Source organism: Chrysemys picta, chromosome 17 (genome assembly GCF_011386835.1).
Source record: "Chrysemys picta bellii isolate R12L10 chromosome 17, ASM1138683v2, whole genome shotgun sequence".
NCBI lineage: Eukaryota > Metazoa > Chordata > Testudines > Emydidae > Chrysemys > Chrysemys picta.
This window is the reverse complement of record NC_088807.1, coordinates 4,573,055-4,594,548: the sequence shown is the minus strand read 5'-3', so window position 1 is coordinate 4,594,548 and position 21,494 is coordinate 4,573,055. Positions and strand designations below refer to the sequence as shown.

Below are 21,494 nucleotides of genomic sequence, written 5' to 3'. Positions count from 1 at the left end.
GGGAGAAATATCCAGCCCGTATTTCTTATTCTTCAACAGATAAACTGCAAATTAGTTTCTGGGACACAGAAGAAGGGGAATGGGGGGGAGGGGAGGTAATTCCAATCCTACAGTTCTTATCCGGGGTAGACCTCAGAGTGCTTTCCAAGGCAGGGCTGGATGGGGAAACTGAGGCACGGAGAAGCAAAGTGGCTTGCCTGCCGTCGTCATTTGCAGCTGTGTAATCACTGCCCAGTTAGAATGGTCGATACCACTCCTGAGGGCCTCCTGCCAGCCTGGCCGATTCCCAGGAGCGCTCAGACCTTGCCCCCTCCACAATCTTCCCACGTTCTCTCTAAAATAGGGACAGCCACAGGATCGGGTCAAAGTCCAGGGTTGGCAGGATCTGGGATTTCCTGCTGGAGTTCGCAAAGAGCAGGAATTTCTATGGACCCGGAGGGCCAGGGTGGCTCAGAAAATCCCAAGCGGTTCCACTTTATTTTATATCCCCGTGGTGACTAGGGGCTCTGGCGTGCCAAGACAGTCCAGCCCCGGAGAGCTTTCAGCCTAACTACACAAAGGGCGGGAGGAGAAACGGAGGCACGGTGAAAGGAAACGAGTGGCCTTTGGTCCTTGGCAGAGCCGGGACTAGAACCGAGGTCTGTGGAGTTCCAATCTAGGGCCTAACCCACGGGCTCACGCTGGCTCTTTTGTCTGCATCCCTGTTTGTTTGCATATCTCCACCTCTGCCTTCCGCTAAACCCCAGTCCAGGGAAGGTGCTCGGCCCACGGAAACCCTGTACTTGGAGCTGGGGAGTAGCCACACCTGGTTTTCAGTAGCCAACGCTGAGGACGCTTTGGACGCGGTAGTAATGGTGTGGGATCAGGGGCTGTAGGGTGCTTCAGGAAGGTAAAGAGCTGGGGGTCCTGGCAGCCTTGTGCGCTGGGGAAGCGGCCAGCAGCACTGGTTGCATACGCAGGGGACTGGGAAGCGCTGACGTTTGCCCTGGTTCTCAGCTGCCCCGATCCTGCATTCAGGGCACAGCTGGGGGAGAGGCAACTGTACGTCTACTCTTTGCATCCTGCCCAGCCACGCCCCCGATCCGCCCCCTATGGGCCCTGGGGGCAGAGAACAACCACAGCCCAGTGCGCCCTGGCCACACCCACAGATCCAGCCCCTACACCAGGGTCTGGGCACAAGACCTTTATACTAACCCCATGCCAGCCGTGGGGGGGGGGGGGATTGTTTCCACCCCCGTGTGGCACAGGGGAGCCTCAGCGTGACTGAGAATCGGGGCCCACTTAGGCCATCGTTAGCTCCTTTGCAGGCTTACAACCCCCCCATGGAGTGGGGTTCAGAATCATCCCCGGGCAGGAGGGGGGGTGAACTCTTGATCCGTCTGCATTTTTATTTTTATTTTTTTTGCTGCCTCTTCAAAGGTCCGGAGCGTGTTTGCAAAATTCTTGCTCTGTTTGCTCAGGACTTAAGGACTCCTCCAGCAGGTTCCTTTTCCAGAGGGTGGCAGTACCATGGAGTGGGAAAGGCCCATCCAGACAGGACATTCAGGGTGATATTCGGTGACCAGATGTCCCGATTTTATAGAGACAGTCCTGATATTTGGGGCTTTATCTTATATAGGCTCCTATTTACCCCCCCCCCCCCCCCCACACACACACACACACCCTCTGTCACCCTATCTGGTCACCCTAGGTGATATTGAAAGCAATCCATGTCCTGTTTTATTATGGGGCAGCACAGGAGGGTAGTGGGTGGACCGGTAGGTGTTGGGCGTCAGGACTCCTTTCCCAGGTTCTTTTTCCAGTTATCAGACGATGGTGCTGTCCAGTGGTTAGAGCAGGGAGGCCTGGGAGTCAGGACTCCTGGGTTCGAACCCTAACTCTGGCAGGGGAGTGTGGTCTAGTGGGTTAGTCAGGGATGGGAATCAGGACTCCTGGATTCGATCCCTAACTCTGGCAGGGGAGTGTGGTCTAGTGGGCTAGTCCGGGACCAAGTACCGGGGCTATGAACTGCCAAGCTTAGAGGAGCCGGGGTGCAGCCCTGTCAAAAATCAAGCACTGTGGAGGTCCCTTCTAAAGCGTTTAGCGTAAGGGGCTGCGAGGCGGGTGAATGCTGGGTTCTAATCCTGGCTTTGCCCCTGACTTTTTGTGCCTTCGACATGTGGCTGAAGCTCACGAGACGACGGGCACCCCTCCGATTAAGGTGCCTGGGTGTCATCCATCCCCGTAATCTATCCATGCCCCCCCACTGTTCCCTTAGCCGGCCGTGCAATGCTGGGCAAGGGGGGATCTTTTCCTGCGCTTCTTAGCGAGTGCCCGACACTCCCAGGCCAGGCTTCAGCTCGCGAACCAAGCAGGTGGCCTGGAAACGGCCGAGCTACAAGCAGGGGTGGGGCGAGTTATGGCCTCCTGAGGCACAACAAACAAATCCCGTGTGAGTTGGCACAAGAGCAGCTAAGGAACAAACAAGGAAACGGGGAGGAGGGCGGTTGGCTCGGCCCAGGCTGGAGCCGCTGGGCTGCCGGGTTTGGCTTTCGGTTCTGCTGGCTGGCAGAGGAGGAGGCAGAGGAAAGGCGGTTCCCCGCTGGCAGTGGCAGATCCCTGGGTGGTCAGTTTGGGTTCGGTGCAGCAGGCAGGCAGCACTGTAGGACCGAGATCTTTGAGCCAGCGGGGAGGCGGGTGCCGCAGCTGGAGTTTAGAGCTGGCACTGATTGGGGGCTGGTGAGACCGCTGCCCGTCCCGCTGCCCAGCACTGTCTCCTTGTGTCCCCCTCGGGTCTGTCTGTCTCCACCTGGTCTTGTACTTGGATCGGCAACTCTCTAAGGAGGGGCCTGTTTGTACAGCGCCTAGCACAATGGGGTCCTGGGCCGTTGCTGGCATGCCCTCTGCCCTACCGTAATACACCCAATAGCCATCAAAATGTACCATACCTGGCACAATGGGACCCCAGTCCAGCACTAGGCTGCCTAGACGCTACCGTAATACACCTAGTAATACTATGTTTTCCCTTTGGCCTGAGCCCCTTAGACAATATTTGGGGGCCTTGCAGGGTTATTTCTATTAGGAGGAAAAAATCAGTGATCGCCAAGGGGTTTGTTTACACGGAATGTGCAGAAAGTCCCATGTCCCTGAACACAGTAGGAAGAAACGGCAGCAGGCAACTTCCTCGCTCAGAAATCCCCATGTCTGCCCATCCAGTGGGCTCTGTGCCCAAGAAGCCCTGTTCCTCTGCTACTTCTAATGATCACGCTCATAATTCTTGCTTCAAGGCATCAGTCAGTTGCTTGCAGGGTCAGGAAGGTTTTTCTCGCCCCCATCACTCCCCTGATGCACAGTTGTAATCTGGAGGCAGGGAGGGCTTATTTCACCTTCCTCTGAGGCATCGGGGATTGGCCACAGCTGGAGACGAGACACTGGATGAAGTGGACCAGCGCTGGGGGTGTTCTTAGATGCCTGAGTGGTGGGTCTTGCTCACATGCTCAGGGTCCAACTGATGCAAATTCAGGGCCAGGAAGGAATTTCCCCCAGGTCAGATTGGCAAGTACCTTGTTTTTTGCCTTCCTCTGCAGCGTGGGCCACAGGTCATCTGCTGGGATCATCTGGGCAAATCTCACTTAATCAATTCTCTGCCATGGTGTGGGCCTCGGGCTGGGTCTCTGTTGGCCTCTGCCTACGGTTTGCAGTTTGAGCTCAGTCGAGCTCCGTGTCGGGGTATTTGGGTAGAATGGAATGTCCTGTTGGGCGCTCTGCGGGAGGCCAGGCTAGATGATTTAATGCTCCCTTCCGGCGTGAAACTCTGTTCCCCTGGCGCTCTGCCTCTGCCAGCCACGCCCTACAGCCCGTCTCCTCACCCTTGTGTTGGCAACCGTCCATCCACCCTCTGACCTGCGAGTCTGCGGGCACCCCTGATTGTCAGCAGCTGCTGAGGGGGCTTGGATGACTCCTTCGGTAGGTCCTGAAGCAGCGTGCGGGCCAGGCCGCTTTGGCTTTAATGAGATCTCAGACGGTCGTGGGATGCAAAGCTCCACTGGTGGTTGACAGGGTCCCCTGTCTGCAGACCAGCCGTAACAGTAACAGGAGCCGTTCCATGACACGATCCCACGGCCGTTGAAACTAGACACATTCAGACTGGAAATAAGGCGTAGATTTTTACGGTGAGACTAATTAAGCATTGGAACAATTTACCAAGGGTCGTGGTGGATTCTCCATCACTGAACGTAGGAACGGTCATAGTGGGTCAGACGATCAGGCCATCTAGCCCAGTATCCTGTCTGCCGACAGTGGCTAATGCCAGATGTTTCAGAGGGAGTGAACAGAACAGGCATTATGAAGTGATCCATCCCTTGTCCACTCCCAGCTTCTGACAGTCAGGGCATGGGGTTGCGTCCCTGACCATATTAGCTAATAGCCATTGATGGACCTATCCTCTGGGAACTTACCTAATTCTTTTTGAATCCTGTTATAGTCTTGGCCGTCACAACATCCCCTGGCAATGAGTTCCAAGGTTGACTGTGCGTTGGGTGAAGAAATATTTCCTTATGTTTGTTTTAAACCTGCTGCATATTGATGTCATTGGGTGACCCCCAGTTCTTGTGGTGATATGAAGGGGTAAATCACACTTCCTTATTCGCTCTCTCCACACCAGTCATGATTTTTTAGACCTCTCTCACATCCCCCCTTAGTCGTCTCTTTGCTGAGCTGAACAGTCCCAGTCCTTTCTTCAAATTGAATTGACGATTTTTAAACCAGGGCTGAGTATTTTCCTAAGAGATCTGGCCTAGGGATTATTTTGGGGCAGGACTTTGATGTTGTGAAGGCCAAGACTATATAACAGGGTTCAAAAAAGAACTAGACAAATTCACAGCGGATAGGTCCATCAATGGCTGTTAGCCAGGATGGGCAGGGAGGGTGTCCCTAGCCTCTGTTTGCCAGAAGCTAGGAATGGGCGATGGGATGGATCACTTGATGATTCCCTGTTCTGTTCATTCCCACTGGGGCACCTGCCATTGGCCACTGTCAGAAGACAGGATACTGGGCTAGATGGACCTTTGGTCTGACCCAGTCTGGCCGTTCTTATGTTCTCTGGCCTGTGCTAAGCGGCGGGTCACGCTAGTTGGTTACAATGGGCCTCTCCTCCAGCCACCTTTACCACACCCCTACCACTGCCTCCTCCCACCCTATGTTCAACTCGGTCTCCCCGCGTACCATTCCTGGGTCCAGGTCTGCTCTAATTTGATGTGCCGCAGCCATGCCATCTGCAAATGCATGGCTCCCTGACCTTGCTGGCCGCCCTCTTATGCAGCCAGAGGCAGTGCAAAGTGGCTGCAAAGCTGCTGTTAGCCCCGCCACCTGCCCCATGGAATACAGGCCCTGATTGTCACTTACCCCGTCTGCCCATGTGGGGGCGCGGCTGGTGGCTTTAAACTTCCTTTGCACTCTCTGTATTCTAGGCCCTGCCTGGCCCTTTTGCGGCGGTTAGAGCAGCCTCGCAGCTGCTCTAAGTGATGGGGGGGAGAGACTAGCCGCTGTGCGGTGGCCGTACCCCCTGATCCGCCCCCAGGGGGCAGAGAATAGCCTCCGTGCAGTGTCCTCTGGCTACACGCCCAATCTGCCCCCTATGGGTGCTGGGGGGCAGAGAACAAGGGCAGTGCACCCCAGCAATGCCCCCAATCCATCCCTATGGGCCCTGGGGGGGCAAAGAATAGTCCACACCCCTGAGCTGCTCCCGATGCCGTCTCCATACTGCCTGGGGAGCATTGGGGGGGGTGTCTGTGATGGATTTGCAGAGACTAGTTTCCACCTATTTCGAAGCTCCTCGATGCAGTGATGCCCTTCCCTCCCTCCTTCGGGAATGCCTGTGACTCAGGGGCCTCCCAGCGTGGCTGTAATTTACGAGAGCAGAGCGTTCTCCCCCGAGGGGGGGCTGGATTTTCTCTGCACCTGTTGCCCTTAGGAGTTCCTGTCTCCCCAGCAGGGCCCCGCACCTGGGTTCTGGGCGGCCCTGCCGTGCGGCTCTCCTAGTGCTGCGAGCGGCGGCCCTGTTATTCAGGTGAGATCTGTTTGTGCCCAGACAGGATTGGCCGGACCCGCTCCCGGGAGGGGCAATCATGCGCCCCCTGCCGATGCCCAGGCTCTGTCCAGATGCCCAGGCATCCCCGAGACGCTCGCGGGGATTGTGAAGTGGTGGGAAGCCAGAAATGCAGAGGGACAGCGTGGCCCAGAGCTTCAGCCCGGCTCTTCTGAAATCTCGGATGCTCTCCATGCACCAGGGGGAGCCGGTGCCCGACGAGGCCGGCTGCAGCATCTGCACCGCCTCCGTGGAGAAACGGATCAGGTGAGGCTGAGATCCAGGCTCTGGTATTTGGGGCGGGGGGAGACGCCGCCCAGTATGAGGGCATAGGGGAGTGTCGGCCGTTCTGTGTCCCACCACCTGCCAGATGCCCAATGACCCACCTCTTCCCAGAATCCTTAGAGGATGCAAAGGATTGTGGGGATTTGGGTCCTGGGGTTACTTTTTTTTGCGGGGGGGAGGTCATTTTGTGGGCAGCAGGAAAAAGAGAGGATGAAGGGAGCTGGGAGTGGGGCTGGGATGTGGGGGGGAGGAGGAAATGGGGCCTGGTGGGATGCAGAGGGGAGGGGGGCTGGGCTCTGGTGGAGTGGAGAGGGGTGGGGGCTGGTGCAGGTGAGTCTATATCTTCTAGCGATGCCAGATGTCCCCTGCGGCTGTGCCAAGCTGCCAGGCCCTTGGCTTTCCCCGTCCCTGGTCAGTTACAGTCGCTCTGCTGGCGTGGCAAGGGAGCAGGTGTCGCTGGTTCATGACACGGTGGGTGGCGGCAGGGGGGTGGTGTGGCAGCAGGGGGGAGCTTGGATCGCCGTACGCTGTGAGGCTCCTCTCTGTCTCCCTGCAGGGCCGAGCAGGCCTGCCGGCTGCACGAGCGGGTCCTGGACTCCCTGTCCCGCTTCCAGGACTGGCTGCGGGGGGCGGAGCTGTGGGCCGCCTCCCCTGCGTCCTCCCAGGTGCCCTTCGCTGTGGCCAAGGAGGAGCTGAAAAAGTTTGAGGTGAGGATGGGAGTGAGGGGAGGGGCAGTGTGGCCCAGCGGATGGAGCACTAGACTGGGATTCAGGACACCAGGGTTGGGTTCATAGCTCTGCCACCCTCCTGCTGAGTGTCTTTGGGCCAGTCCCTGCCCTGCTCCGTGCCTCAGTTTCCCCTCCCATCTTTTGTTTATTTAGACTTGGGGCAGGGACCGCCTCTTGCGGGACCCAGCACAATGGATGGGGATGTAGGTGCTACCGTAATACACATAATAAGGCCCAGCACAATCCATATCTGGATGCAGATATAGGTGCTACCGTAATATACATAATAAGGCCCAGCTGATGGGGCCCCAGTTCTGGGATGCGGATGTTGGTCCTACTGTAATATACATAGTAAGACAAGGCATGATGGGGATGGTAGATGCTACTCCAATAGGGTTTATAGACACTACCATAATACACCTAATAAGGCTCAGCACAATGGGGCCTAGATCCTGGATGGCGACTGGTAGCTACAACCGTAATTAACCTAATAGGGCTCAGCACGAGGACAGTAGGTGGTAGTGTAATACACCTATTAAATAATACTGGAAGAAATTGAATGATTTCTTCTGCGCAGTGATGTTGGCACAGCCAGGGTGGGGCAGGGTTGGCAAGAAGTCTCTTGAAAGAGACCTCAGGGGAGACACTCAGTAGCAGAGGTGTCTTTGAGTTGTGTTTATTGAAATCCTTTTATTTCAAAGGTGGCAGGAAAAGTTGTATACACCGAAGATCAAACACGGGGAACGTTTATAACCTCCCAGTCCTTCCCCTTGGCAAGAGGCTAACGAGGTCTCCAGTTTCCATAGTGCTTCAAGGATCTCGGCAGCCCGTTGCAAACGTTTAGTTTCGTCTCACGTTTCTGCCCCTCTGAGCCGGGCCTTGTAATTTCCATTTGACAGATAGGGAAACAGAGATTAAAGGGACTTACCGCAGAGATACATAGTGGGAGAACTGGGAACAGAACCCAGGAGTCCTGCCGCCAAGCCCCTTGCTCTAACCACTAGCCCCTACTCCCCTGCCAGAGCTGGGAATAGAACCCAGGCATCCTGCCTCCCAGTCCCTTGCTCTAACCACTAGCGCCTACTTGCCTCCCAGAGCTGGGAATAGAGCCCAGGATGTGCTCTGCAGGTCGGCACAGTGGGGGGGGTGGGCCTGTAACACATGCTCACCAGAGGGTAACAACTGCAGTACGTGAACACAGCACAACTGCTAATGAATTGATCCTCACAGCCCCCTCCCCAAGACAGGGGAGAACTATTCAAATTTTACAGATGGGGAAACTGAGGCACAGAACAACACGGCAACGTCTACGGCAGGGGCCAGCATCCAAGCCAGTCCTAGTCCAGGGCTACAACAACAACAAGGCCGCCCTTCCTCACCAGTGCTGGTGTCCCTTTCTCCCTCCAGGTGCTGCAAAGGCAGATCCAGGAGAAGTTGCACCATCTGGAGTCCTTAAACCGGCAGTACCGGCAGCTGGTTCAGGCCAACGGCATCTGTTTGCAGGGCCGGCTCAGGGCCGCAGTCCAGGAGAGCAACCAGCGCTGGGACAACCTCCAGAAACGAGCTGCTGCCATCCTCAAGAGACTGAAGGTACCGGTTGGCAAGTCCCTGGGAGGGAGGGAGGGAGGGGCACTGGCACGGCGGGGAGGCATCTCGAGGCACCATCTTTGTGTCCAGGAATAACCAGCAGAGAAATGTGCCTGTGGTGTCTCCCCCGCCAATAATATTTGGGTGGGGAAGGAGACAGGATGGGCGTATAAACCTGCCCCTTGTTACACTGGGGATCCCTTCCTCAGCAGGAAGACCCGGACAGTGAAACAGATCAGATTTACACAAGAGGGGGATCTGGCCCGGAAAGTGAAATTGCTCAGGCCCTGATTCGCGCCACTCGGCTGAGCAAAATGCAAAAGAAGTCGTTCTTCCGCTCGACTCCGCGCCTCAACTGGAGTATTGTGCCCAGTTCTGGGCGCCACGTTTCAGGAAGGATGTGGAGAAATTGGCGAAAGTCCGGAGAAGAGCAACAAAAATGATTAAAGGTCTAGAAAACATGACCTATGAAGGAAGATTGAAAAAACGGGGTTTGTTTAGTCTGGAAAAGAGAAGACTGAGAGGGGACGTGATAAGTTTTCAAGGTTGTTAAAAGGAGGAGGGAGAAAAATTGTTCTTAACCTCTGAGGACAGGACAAGAAGCAATGGGCTTAAATTGTAGCCAGGGAGGTTTAGGTTGGACATTAGAGACAACTTCCTAACTGTCAGGGTGGATAAGCACTGGAATAAATTGCCTAGGGAGGTTGTGGAATCTCCATCATTGGGGATTTTTAAGAGCAGGTTAGACAAACACCTGTCAGGGATGGTCTAGAAGATAATACTTAGTCCTGCCGTGAGTGCAGGGGACTGGACTAGAAAGCTCTCGAGGTCCCTTCCAGTTCTGTGATTCTATGAGAAAGATCAAAGTGTCAGAAACTCAGGGATACCACGCAGGCATCTGATGAATTAGTAGTAGTATTGGTTCACCCTTTGTATCGTGATAGCACCTAGAAGCTACAGGTATGGACCAGTACCCTGTTGTGCCAGGCGGCGTACGAACACCGAACAAAAAGTCTGTCTGCCCCCAAGAGATCCTTGGGCTTAAGGCGAAAACAAAGAGGGACGTGTAAAAATGACCAGCCACTTCTGCAAAGGTGTCAAGAATTCAAAATCCTGGCCCTTTATTATAATAATTAATCATCTCCAGCATCATTAGCATTAGGCAGAAGGACACTGAAACGTGAATTTTCTGATGTCCGACTTCCTGCTAAACCTGCTGGCTCTGTTTGACTGTTTGTTTTTTGTTTGTTTGCTTCTCCCCCCCCCCTCAGTATTTTGTCAGCCAGCGGGAGGAGTTTGAGTGGGAGCGGGAGAACGTGCAGGTGTGGCTGACGGAGCTGGATCTGCGGCTCACGGATGTGGAACATTTCTCTGGGGGCAGCTCGCTCGAGAAAATGATGGAGCTGCAGGTAAGCTGAGAACGTCCTCTTGTGAAGGATGAGGGATCGCAGGGCATGTATATACCGTATTGGCCCCTTGCAACTCCCAGATGCGGCCGTGCAATGCACACGTCTGTGCAGCCTCCTCTCAGAATGATCCCGCACCGTGTGCGAGAGGCGCTGGTCTGCAGGGAGCAGGGGGAGGGCTCAGTAGCAGGTGCGCTCATCTTGGAGTTGGTGCCGCACTAGGGGGCGCTGTGCTGCAGCAAGTGAGGTGGGGGGCTCAGTAGGGGGTGCACTCCCTTTGGAGTTGGTGCTGACCCCTATGCCCCAGTGTGGCTCTAGGGGGCGCTGTGCTGCAGGGAGCCAGGTGAGGGCTCAGTAGGGGGTGCTCTCTCCTCTGAATCCGTGCTCACCCCAGTGTCCCAGTGCGGCGGATAAACAGCTGCCACGTCCCACCCCAGAGGTGGCTGCATTTCCGCACAGGGGGAAATGACCCTTGCGTATTCTTCCCCAGCCCCTCTGATGGGAAGCGGGGAGGGCTCAGAACTCATGAGCTATCAATTAATGTCTGTGATGAGCTTTGAATGGGATGAGCAGTGAGTGAGCAAAGTACCCTCATTGTTCTGTGGCCGACTGTTTGCAGGCGGGTCGCACCGGCGAAGTGATAGGGGAAAGTGCACGTGCAGAGATGCATGTCATCTGTTTACACAGAAAATGTTGGTTCACCGAAGGGGAAATTTTATTTTTAGAGAATGACGTCCGGCCGAACTGGTTTCGGGTGACACGTTTCACTTAACCTGTCAGGTGCTGAGATGCCAATACATTCAGAGAAACGGTGGCGATCTAAGGGTTAAAATATAATACATAGACTCCGGAGGATAGCGTGGGGGTCAAACCAGGCTAGTTCCAGTGTGGGAATATTTTCTCCCAGTGATGCTCTGGCATCTGCCTTCCAAGGATCTCCAAGCACCTTCATAACTTCAGCCCCCGGGGGATACAAGTCGATAGCTTCCTCTGAGTTTTTTATAGATGGGGAAACTGAGGCACGGAGAAGGGAAGTGACTCTGCCAGTCTTACAGGGAGGCTAGCTAGGAATAGAACCCAGGAGTCCTGACTCCATGTCGCCTCCTTCAAACACAAACTCGGACTTCCCCAAAGCTTGGAGTCGTGTAGATCAGGGTAGGTTGAGTTGGTCTCATGTCTACGGGGAAGTGAACTCTTCTATCCAGTGTCATTTTTGTACCTCCTCTCTCTTTCTGCGCACGCACAGAGCAGGGTTCGTCCCCGCCAGCAGGGGGCAGCAGACAGACACCCCACCCCTGTGATCGTAAACGTTAAAAGTCCGTAAGCGATGAGGCGGGTGGGTTTTCAGAGAGGAAACTGAAATATTTGCTGCGATCCCCTGGATCAAAGTGCTGCGCAGGGACGGAGAGCTGCAGGCTCCCTGTATAAAACACTTTCCTGGGCCCCCGGGAGCTGGGGCTTGGGGCAGAGCTGTGCACCCTTTCACCTTTAGGTCACCAGTTCCCATCGGGCCATGGTCAATAGGGATTGAATCTTGATGAGTGTTTCCCCTGGATGGGCCATTTGCCGGCCTGGGTGAGATGAGTTTGCCGGGCCTCAGGCCAGTAGAAAACTAGCTCTCCCTTTCTTCCAAGAATCCCTAGCTCTTTCCTCAGCAGATCTCAAAGCGTTTCCCGAAGAAGGCAGTATTGTTCACCCCCTTTGACAGATGGGGAAACTGAGGCACAGAGTGGGGGGCGTGGCTTGCCCCAGGTCACCTGGCAGTCTACATCTCCTGAGTCCCAGCCCAGTGATCTCAGTCAACAGGCTGTATTCCACCCACTGCTCTGTCCGTGTCTGGGTGGACTTTGTCCTTCGGTTGAAGGCACCGAGCCGTCTTAAAATATCCCAAGGCTGACTGGTCTCCCAAACCCTCCCCTCGCCTCCAGCTCTGCACGCTGGGGGCGGGAGGGAACAGGTGCTGATGTGCATTACCAGCCCTCTGCTTGCTCAAACCGGCCAGCCTCTGCGTGGAAACCTGTGGGAACGCCAGATCGATCCCGAGATTAGCTTCTCGCTTCCGGTTAGCGATCGCACCTGTCCCTGGGCCGCTCGACAGCACGTAATAAACCCAACGGCTAAGCTGCCGCAGCCCTGTGACCTTGGGCGCCACGGCGCTCCGTTCTGGCAAGCTCAGAAGGGTCAGGAACTGGAGGGGCGACCACGCCCCGCAGGTGTTGGGATGGGCCCTTCATTTGGTCTTGCCCTTCTCTCTGGGGCAGCGTTGAGACGGTGGCTCTAGGGGGCGCTGTGCTGCAGGGTGAGGGGCTCAGCGGGGGGCTCTCTCCCCTCGCAGCACTAGGGGGTGCTGTGCTGCTGGGGTGCTCTCCAGTGCAAACCCCAGCACGGCAGTAGGGGGCGCTGTGCTGCTGGAAGTCTTCGGGGTAAGATGGAAATGGGAGGCCAAGCCTGCTAAGATTCCCAGGGCAGTTTGCAAGGAGGGGCCAGCCCCATTGTCTTGGCTAACGTCTCCCCTCTGTCCCAGGAGTTCCAGGAGGCCGTGCAGTCCAACGCGGAGCGCCTCGACTGGCTGCTGGTGTCCGGCGAGCGGTTGATCCAGAGGAGCGAGCCGCAGGACGCCGAGATCCTGGAGGAGGAGCTGCAGGAGATGAGCTGTTACTGCCAGGAGGTCTTCTGGCGGGTGTTCCGCTTCCGCCGCCGGCTGGTCAGCATGAGGCTGGTACGTGTGGGGCGGAGCCCGCGCCACGGGGCACGGCGGCTCAACCAGCACCGGGCACCTGGGCGCTCTCAGCCCTGCCCAGACTAGGGATGGGAGATTTACCAGGAAAATCCTCAGGGCCACCACTGTGAGGAAGACATTGTGGGGCAGTGCTCCCTGCTCACTCAGTGCTGCCTGTAATGCCCCACGGTGGCACTAGGGAGCGCTCTTCTGCGAAGAGGGGTGGGAGCAGAGAATGGGGCACGCTCCTCTTGCAGTCGGTGCTGGTCCCAGTGTGGCACTAGGGGGCGCTGTGCCGCAGGGAGTGGGGTTGGGAGCTCAGTAGGGGGCGCTCTCCCTATGCACTCAGCGCTTACCCCAATGCCTCAGTGCAGCACTAGGGGGCGCTGTGCTGCAGGGAGAGGGGTGGGGAGCTCAGTAGGGGGCAGAGCTCTCCCCATGCACTCAGCGCTTACCCCAATGCCTCAGTGCAGCACTAGGTGGCGCTGTGCTGCAGGGAGTGGGGTTGGGAGCTCAGTAGGGGGCGCTCTCCCCATGTCCTCAGCGCTTACCCCAATGCCTCAGTGCAGCACTAGGGGGCGCTGTGCCGCAGGGAGAGGGGTGGGGAGCTCAGTAGGGGGCAGAGCTCTCCCCATGCACTCAGCGCTTACCCCAATGCCTCAGTGCAGCACTAGGGGGCGCTGTGCTGCAGGGAGAGGGGTGGGGGCACAGAGGGAAGTACGCGCCAGTCTAAGTCAGCTGATTCCAACTGGCATGCTGCAAGAAGCAGAGCGGGGGGCTCTCGCCAGACCCCAAAGCCCAGGTTTGGTGGCAGAGGCTGCATTTGTTGTGCTGGTGAGGGGAGAGGTCTAGGCACCGGGCGCTTATTGTGGTGGTTTTTTGGCAAGAGTTGGGCTACGAAACGCCTGGGTCATGGCCACATTTCCTTGTGATCCGTTGCGTCTTTACCTTCCCAAGTTCCCCCCGCTGCGTTTTCAGCTGGTCAAAGGATTCTTCGCTTCCACTCCTCAACTCTTGTGCAGCATTGCTCTGCAGCTGTTAAATGGCTGCTGTGTGTTCCGCTCCAGAGGTGGCTGCATCTCAGCACCGGCTGGGGGAGCTCTGTATAAACAGCTGCCGTGCCCCACCCCAGAGGCAGCTGCATCTCAGCACTGAGGGATCCCTGTATAAACAGCTGCCATATCCCATCCCGAAGGTGACGGCATCTCTGCCCTGGGGGAGGGGTTTCTGGATAAACAACTGCAGCTGTACCCACAAAGCTAGATGAGGTGATTTCTGGGTATCCGTTTCCAAAGTGCTTGAGGATTGTCAGGTGAGATATTATCATTTACAAGTTCGTGTGTGCTTCTCTGCCCTCTGCTGGTAGAATAAAAATTATTTGAATGTGTGTCATAGCCCCTATACTGCCAACAATGACTGGGGATTCTCCTATAGCTCAGGTGTATTGGAGTTGCCCATTGCAGGAGGGTTAGTTAAAGGCTACTGAAGGCCTCGCGAGCTGCTGTCTCTTTCCTGCTGACCCTTCCTGCTCACCCACCCACCAGGTCTTTGAGGATGAGTGGCTGTCAGACCGAGACACTGACGTGGAGTCTGACTGCTTCGCAGACGCATCCCCGGAGCCTGAGGTTGAGGGAGAAGCCAGGGGGCCCCCTCCCGCTGCTTGGATCTACCAGTCCACCCCGCACAAGGCTCTCTGCTGCCGGCGCCGCCATCCGTTCGGGGCTGCCTGGGGGGACAGCCTGGACCTGGAGTGGGACCCCTCGGTGGACGTGGGCGGGTCCACGTCTCATGACGAAGAGGATTCATCGTACTGCAGCGCCATCACGGGTACGGGCTGCCATGGGTCGCGGACCCTGGCTGCCCCGAATTGCAGTGGTGGGGAGAGGAGTCCTTAAAGGGGCAGAGCCCCCCCAAACTGCCCCAGATGATGGGTAGGAGGTGGCTTCTCACCCCCCTCCCAGAGTTGGGGATGGAACCCAGGAGTCCTGACTGCCCCCCCCCCCGCTCTAACCCACTAGACAACACCTCTCTCCATAAAGATTCCTTCCCATATGGCAGGGGTGGGCCACCCTCAAAGGGACTGTCCCCCTCACCCCCAACAATGACCCAGCTGCCACCTCCCTCCCATGCCAGCTGGGGCAGAGCTTTAAGGGCAGCAGCTCCTGGCCCTGGAGATGAGTTGGGGGTGCACAGACCCCCCCCCCCCCGCCCCCTTGCCTTAAAGGGGCAGTCCCTTAAAGGGGGGTAGCCGAGCTGGGCCAGCCCAACATTGCTGCAGCAGCTCCTGGGGGTCACGGGGGATCTTTTAAAGGGGCAGATCCCACCAGCCGCCGTTCCCTCTCTCCAGGTGTGGGCCAGTGGGAGGAGCCGGGCCGGAGGTGCAGCTGTCAGCTGGGCACGCCCAGCAGCTGGCCGGCTGGATGCGGGAGAGGCACCGGCCACGAGGACCTGAACGTAGGTAGCTACTGGAGTCCATCCCAGGGGGGCCTGGGCTCGATACAGGGGTCACTGCGTGACATGTACCAGGGGTCTGCTGGCCTTAAACCCTGTGAAAGTACGAGCAGGGGCTTCCTGGGACCCCTCTGTAAATGGCCGGGGGAGGGGGGGGCGTTTCGGGTGTGATGAAACCGACCCCATCGGGGAGCATGGAAACAAAGCTCTGGAAGGGGTTTTACGCAGCAGTGGCCCAGGGGTGAGGGATGGACAGCAGAAGTGTGGGGGGGGCCCAGTCCCAGGTCGCAGGGCCACCCCACCCAGCTCCGGACAGGGCCAGTGGGGGAGGGGGGAATGCTTCCCCCCTCACCCCCACAGCTCCTCTGCTGAGTTCAGGTTCTCAAAAGGGCAAGGGAGGCATGGACCCCCATGTTTAAAAAGTGTATGTGGGGGACAGTCCCCTTTGGTCCCCCCCAATCGCTGGTACCTCTACGGGGGCCCGGGGGTCCGATTAATTCCCAGGACCAATTCTCAGCCCTTAGGCTTGTGTTTCCTCCCTCCCCACGTAGGATCCGTCCATGTCACGTTCCCCCTCTCTGCATTTCATTATTATCTGCTTTACAGCGCAGCCCCCGTAGTGAAATTCCGGGCCCTGCGCGGTAACCGAGATCGGGGCCCCACGGCGCCAGGTGCTGCCCGGACACAGTAGCTAAGATCGGGGTACCAGACCAGCCGTACCTCCGAGAACTCTCATTCAGAGTGGGATTAGCTCTGTTTGAGAAGTGGGGAAACTGAGGCCCGGTGAGATGCAGGGGCTGGCGCAGGGTCTCACACAGCTGGGACTTGAATGCAGGTTTCCTGAATCCCAGCCTAGCACCTTAACCGCAAAGCCGCTGCAGCCTCTGTCTAGCCCTAAACCAGCCGTAGCCCGGTCAGTAGCAGGGTGACCTTCCCTCGCCTAACACGACCCCCTGCTGCTAACGGGCTTCACTGGGAACCAGAGACAAGGTGATTCCCTATTTGTAAGAGGGAGTGGGGTCTAGTGGTTAGAGCAGAGTTGGCTGGGCGCCAGGACACCTGGGTTCTATCCCCAGCTCTGGGAGGGAAGTGGGGTCAAGTGGTCAGAGTAGGAGGCAATGGAGCTCAGGACTCCTGGGTTCTATCCCAAGCGCTGAGCGGGGAAGGTGCAGGGGGAGGGTAGGTGCTGGGACGGTGTCCCTCCATTCCCTGTAACCCAAGCAGGAGACACCCTGTCTCCTGGCGAGGAGCTGTCAGGGTTGATAGAGGCGGCTTTGGCCAGTGGGGGCTGAGTATGGCTATCATTAACAGGCCGTTCCCTTTCGAGGGGAAACGCAGGCGCAGCTGGGCTCCCAGGACGGGCCTTGTCTCTCCCTGGCGACCAGAAGGAAGGTGGAAATTGTCTGGGACAGTTCTGGTAAGTGACTTGTTTCCTGGCCCGTCACAGTCCAGTCCAGCTGACCACTGCCTATCCATTACCAAGAAAGCCCCTAGGTAGCTCCCACTAGCTAATGAGGGGAGACTTGTGGGGTCATAAGAAAAGATGCTGGGACTGGACGACAGGGAGTGGATCACTCGATAATTGCCCTGTTCTGTTCATTCCCTCTGAAGCACCTGGCACCGGCCACTTTGGTCTGACCCAGTATGGCCGTTCTTATGTTCTAAAGCTGTATAAATAACAGGAAATCTAGTTCAAACAGGAATTAATTCAGGGCCGTTCTCTGGTCCGCGTTCCACAGGCCAGACTAGACTAATTCAGGGCAGTGGGCCCCTCCGGCCTTGTGATCTCTGAATCTATGGGGAAAAAATCAGAATTTTGGGCAAATCAAAACATGGAAAAAAATCTTGCTTCGGGTTGAATGATGTTTCGTGTCCGAGCCTTGTTTGAATTGTTTGGGATTTTTTTTAAAGTGAAATCGAAGGGAGTTTTGAAACCCCAAGTCGTTCGGAGCGAAAGAAACCAAGACACTCTTTTGCTTCGAAACCGTTTGGGCTTTTTCAGAGTTGTGTGTTTGCCGCCGGGGTCTGGTTGTGGTTTGGTTTTTGCGACACGAACAAGTCGGCCAAACCGTCGCTGCTTTGCAAAACGTGCCGAATCTGCATTTGTCACCGAAAACTGAAACACTTCTCCCAGCTCTAGTCCTAATCCGCCTGAATAGACTCCCCGAGTCCGGCTGGAAACAGACCGGCGGGAGCCGAGTGATTCATAGATTCTGAGGCCAGAAGGGACCATTCCGATCAGCCAGGCTGCAGCCAGCCCAGATCTGGAGGTTGACGTAGAGCATCTGATCTCGGTGGAGAGCGATGGAGAATCCACCGTGTCTCCTAAGGGGCTGCTCCAATGGTTAATTCTTAGTTTATCCAGCTTCCCCTCCCAGCACCTTGATCTCACTCTATCGGTGCTCCTATAAACGAGTCTTCTGCTATCAGATCTCTCCTTCCCGCATAGGTACTTACGGTGAAAGGTACTTTATGCACCAGGTCAGGGCTTTGGTCCTTTATGGGCTTGAATCTGGCCTTTGGTTGTCCGTACCCCGGCTCTGTGGCTGGCGTGAAATGAGCTGTGAGGGCTCAGTGCATTTCAGCGCGGGGCGGTTTTCTGCTGCATAAAACATCCAGGCTCAGGACTGGTGAAAGATCCTGCCCGGCCAGCCCCCGAGATCTTTCTCAGACGCTGCTCTGGAAAGACATCGCTTCTGGGGATGAGCTCGGTCTCCAGGGCCCTTGAGTTCTGGGCCCCTCTGCTGGGAGGGGGGGGAACTGGACTGAGACCTGACAAACTCATTTCACAGTAGGGAAGCCACCCAACAGCCATGAGCTGCTAGCATGTACTGAGGTGGGATTGTCTTCGGGGTGCTGGTTTGATACCAAGGGCTTCATAGTCCAGGCCACTGGCTCTGTAGCCCCCCATTATTAACTCCTTTGAGCCACCTGCTGATGCCCCACACATTACTTAGCCGAGGGCCTCACAATCTGTAGCGTATGTATCCTCTCAACTCTCCTGTAAGGCTGGTATCCCCATTGCAAAGAAGGGGAAACTGAGGCATGAAGTGGCTAAGTGATTTGCCCAAGGAGCTTGTAGCAAAGCAAGGATTTGAACCCAGCCCTGCCGTCTCCCAGGTTGGTATCCTAATAACCGGGTCATCCTTCCTCCCCTCCCCTCCCCTGGGCTGATCTCTCTCTTGTAACCATGCCCCTGGCAGTCACGCCCCCGCCATCCTCTTCCCTTAGGGAATGCCCCTCAGCGGGGCAGCCGGCATCCCCAGGGCCTGGCCCTGGGGAACGAGGCCTGCCGCCAGACAGAGACGGTGGGCTTTGACCCTGAGCGGATTGAGAGCTGGCTGGGCCAGACCTGCGTGGAGCAGGGCAAGCTGGAAGTGATGCAGGTGAGCGCTGTTGCACCCTGGAGGGGGCAGGGGGGTCTCGGGTCAGGCACCCCCACATCCCCAGTGCCTGCGGGGCTTAGATCTCTCCCGGCCCCAAGCTCCATGCGGCTTTCCCTCCCCTGCTGGTGCTGATCAGGTGGCCTGGGGGGTCATCCCCGTGACCTCTGCAGGGATGGGGCACCCTAGGGGGAGCTGATGCAAGTGGGATTTGGGCTAGGGGGGGTGTCCTCCCCTCTGGTCTCACCCCTGCCCCTTTCTATCCACCCTCACCCGCAGGGCTCGGCGCGATGGGGCCGCCCCCCAGTTTCCCCTCCCCAAGCAGCAGGGCCGAGCGTGGGTGGTTGCGGCAGTGGCTGGGAAAGACAAGGACCTGGCTGGCCCTGCCAGTCCCAGCGTCCAGGCCAAGCAGTAGGGCTCAGCTGGGATGCCGTCAGAGTCCCCAAGCTAAGCAGGGACATGCCTGGCCACTCCCAGGAGGGGAGGCCCCCTTGTACTGCCGGTAATTAGAAAGAGCTATGCCCACCCAGATCACGAGCCAAGCATGGGGCTAGACATAACTCCCCTCCCCTGGCACTGGGGTAGGACCCAGGAGTCCTGACTCCCAACCCCCTGCTCTAACCACTAGACAGCACCTCTCCCGCTGTAAAGTTTCCTTCCCCCGCGTGAGTTAAGGAAGAAGGCCCCACGTGCAGTGGGCTCGAGGCTGGTACCTCGGATGCGCTGGCCATGCAGAGCCCATAGCTGGAGTGGGGGTGTTGGGCCCCATCCAGCCCTGACTAACGGCCCCCTTCTCCGACCTTCCTTCTGCAGCCCTGCAAGAGAAGTCAGGCCGGTCCCGGCTCTGAGGACGTGGCAGTCATCATTGAGAAGGGGTAGGGGGCTGCTGCTTTGAGCCAGAGAGGCAGGAATGCCACAGCCAGATGTCCTTTGCCCCGACTGACCCCCCCCTCAACCCCAGGCCTGGCATCTCCCCACCTCCCAGCCCTGCCTCCCCCAGGCCTGCTTTCCTGGGAGTGGGGTGGGTTAGCCCGTTGCACCAGCGCCTCCAGCCGTCTGTTCCAGGTCACCACCCCGTGGGTCCTTGCCCACCTGCAAAGGGTTACGGAGAGCAAGGGCAGATGTTCCCAAGGGGTGTCTGGAGCAGTCTGAGCGCAGCCCGGTTGTGGCTGGGTTGCCCGGTGGGCCTGGGCGAATGAGGCTGAGACGGGAGGGGCAGAGGTGGTGCAGGGTGTGGACCTCTCAGCGGGCCATCCATGAAGCCAGCGCAGACTTTCTCCTTGTATCTAGCTAACCACCCTCCTTTCCAGGCCCCGCCAGACCTGCCCCTCTCCCACACCCTGGCGCGAAGGTCTCCAGACGCATTTCTGTCTGAAACAGCTGCCCGGCTCCCTCCCCACTCCACTGACTTTGGGGTTCACCCCTAGGGAGGGGCTTTGGTCCCCCAGCCAGGGGACAGAGCAGTGCAGAGACAGGGACGCTGGGAGCGGCGAATCCCATTGGAGCCCATTCCGGTTTCCAGTGGCTGGGAGTTCCACAGTCCATGCTCCCCTTTTCCCTGGGGCTCGCAGGGTGGGGGGTTGAGCTGCAACGGGCCTCTCCTATGACTCTTGTTCTGTTCCCCGCCGCCCCCCACGTGCCAACTCCAATCCTGGCATCTCTCATGCCTCCAGGACTATGTCCCAGCCCTTGGCTTTCTCAGATCAACCTCGGGCGGGCTCCAGGATCCTGGTCAGAATGAAGAGGCTGCTGCTGTCTGCGGCTGGACTACTCCTGCTCCTCCTGGCCGGCACCTCCCTTCTCTCCCGCGCTGAAACGCCCTGCTACGTCCGGTCCTTCCATTTCATGCTGAAGTACGTCAACGGGCCCCCTCCTACGTAGACGTGCTGGGAAAATGCCAACGTGAGCCCACGGCTTCCCCAATGCCGGGGGCAGCTCCAAGGGGTAGGGGGGCCATTTCCCACCATTCAGTGCCGCCCTCGCGTGGATTTTCCTTGGGCATCTGCCAAGCCACCTGCTTCTGAGGAAGATCCCAACCTCCCAGCATGCCCAGATATGGAAGGAGCCTGCCCGTGAAGGAAGCACTTTCGGATCCTTCCGGGGACTTTGGAAGAAGCTCATCAGTACTTTCAGAGACCCCCAGAGCTGACCCACACGAACCCAGAAGCTTACGGCTGAAAGGAACCTCGAGAAATCAGCAGGTCCCACCACTGCACCGATCGAGGACCCCTTGTGGTCGTTGGCCTTGCTCTGCCAGCCCAGCCCAGCCCCTTGGCAGGTCCACCGCTCCCCAGGGAATGGGGCAGCTTGGACAATTCTCCATCGCAGCTGTTCTTCGACAGCAAATCAGGACTCGACCCAGCAAAACGTCCTGTGAGAAGTGGCTGCTGCTTGTGGAAAATTTTGACTTTTTGTTCAGAATCAAAGAATACCCAAAACTCAGAATATCTCAGTTCAGACATGCTACCCAGGTGCCTCATGGGAGTTGTAGTTTGGCAGATTCTTGGCCCCATTCTTTATTATGGGTTGGGCTCCCCAGCCAGCCTACATCTCCCATAATGTGTTGCAGCTGTGGGACTCCCATGATGCACCCACACCCATCTCCAAGAGGCAAGACCATGGAGCATGATGGGAGATGTAGTCTGGCCAGGGAGCCTAGCCCATAGAAGAGAATGGGGACATGCGAGACCTGAACTACACCTCCCATAAGACACCTGGACAGCATGGACTGGGTACTGCCTCAGGCCCCTAGGGGACTGGAACTGAGGCCGCTGCAGCCTTGAAGATGGATCTAGTAACTGGTGCACCCAGGCCCATCCAAACCGGAGTCTGTGTGAATGCCAAGATTAAGTAAATGTGTTTTGAAGTGAA

The 21,494-nt window shown here is 57.3% G+C and overlaps 1 protein-coding gene across 11 annotated transcripts in view; it reads left to right on the top strand.

Moving 5' to 3' along the window:
* The window catches only part of LOC103306542 (nesprin-2), a 25,054-nt gene extending 3,560 nt beyond the window's left edge, over positions 1–21,494 (top strand). For 5 of the 11 annotated variants that reach the window (XM_065571769.1, XM_042859248.2, XM_024110569.3 and 2 more), the window contains 11 exons: positions 6,068–6,331; positions 6,906–7,056; positions 8,485–8,667; positions 9,936–10,073; positions 12,595–12,789; positions 14,334–14,616; positions 15,137–15,243; positions 16,552–16,657; positions 18,472–18,626; positions 19,437–19,498; positions 20,297–21,494. In XM_065571769.1, the coding sequence (XP_065427841.1) occupies positions 6,195–6,331; positions 6,906–7,056; positions 8,485–8,667; positions 9,936–10,073; positions 12,595–12,789; positions 14,334–14,616; positions 15,137–15,243; positions 16,552–16,657; positions 18,472–18,626; positions 19,437–19,498; positions 20,297–20,504 (1,725 nt within the window). In that variant the 5' untranslated portion in view covers positions 6,068–6,194 and the 3' untranslated portion in view covers positions 20,505–21,494. Of the gene's footprint in view, position 1; positions 4,152–6,067; positions 6,332–6,905; positions 7,057–8,484; positions 8,668–9,935; positions 10,074–12,594; positions 12,790–14,333; positions 14,617–15,136; positions 15,248–16,551; positions 16,658–18,471; positions 18,627–19,436; positions 19,505–20,296 lie in introns of those variants that run through there. The other 6 variants (XM_065571772.1, XM_065571771.1, XM_042859249.2 and 3 more) reach the window with 4 other exon arrangements.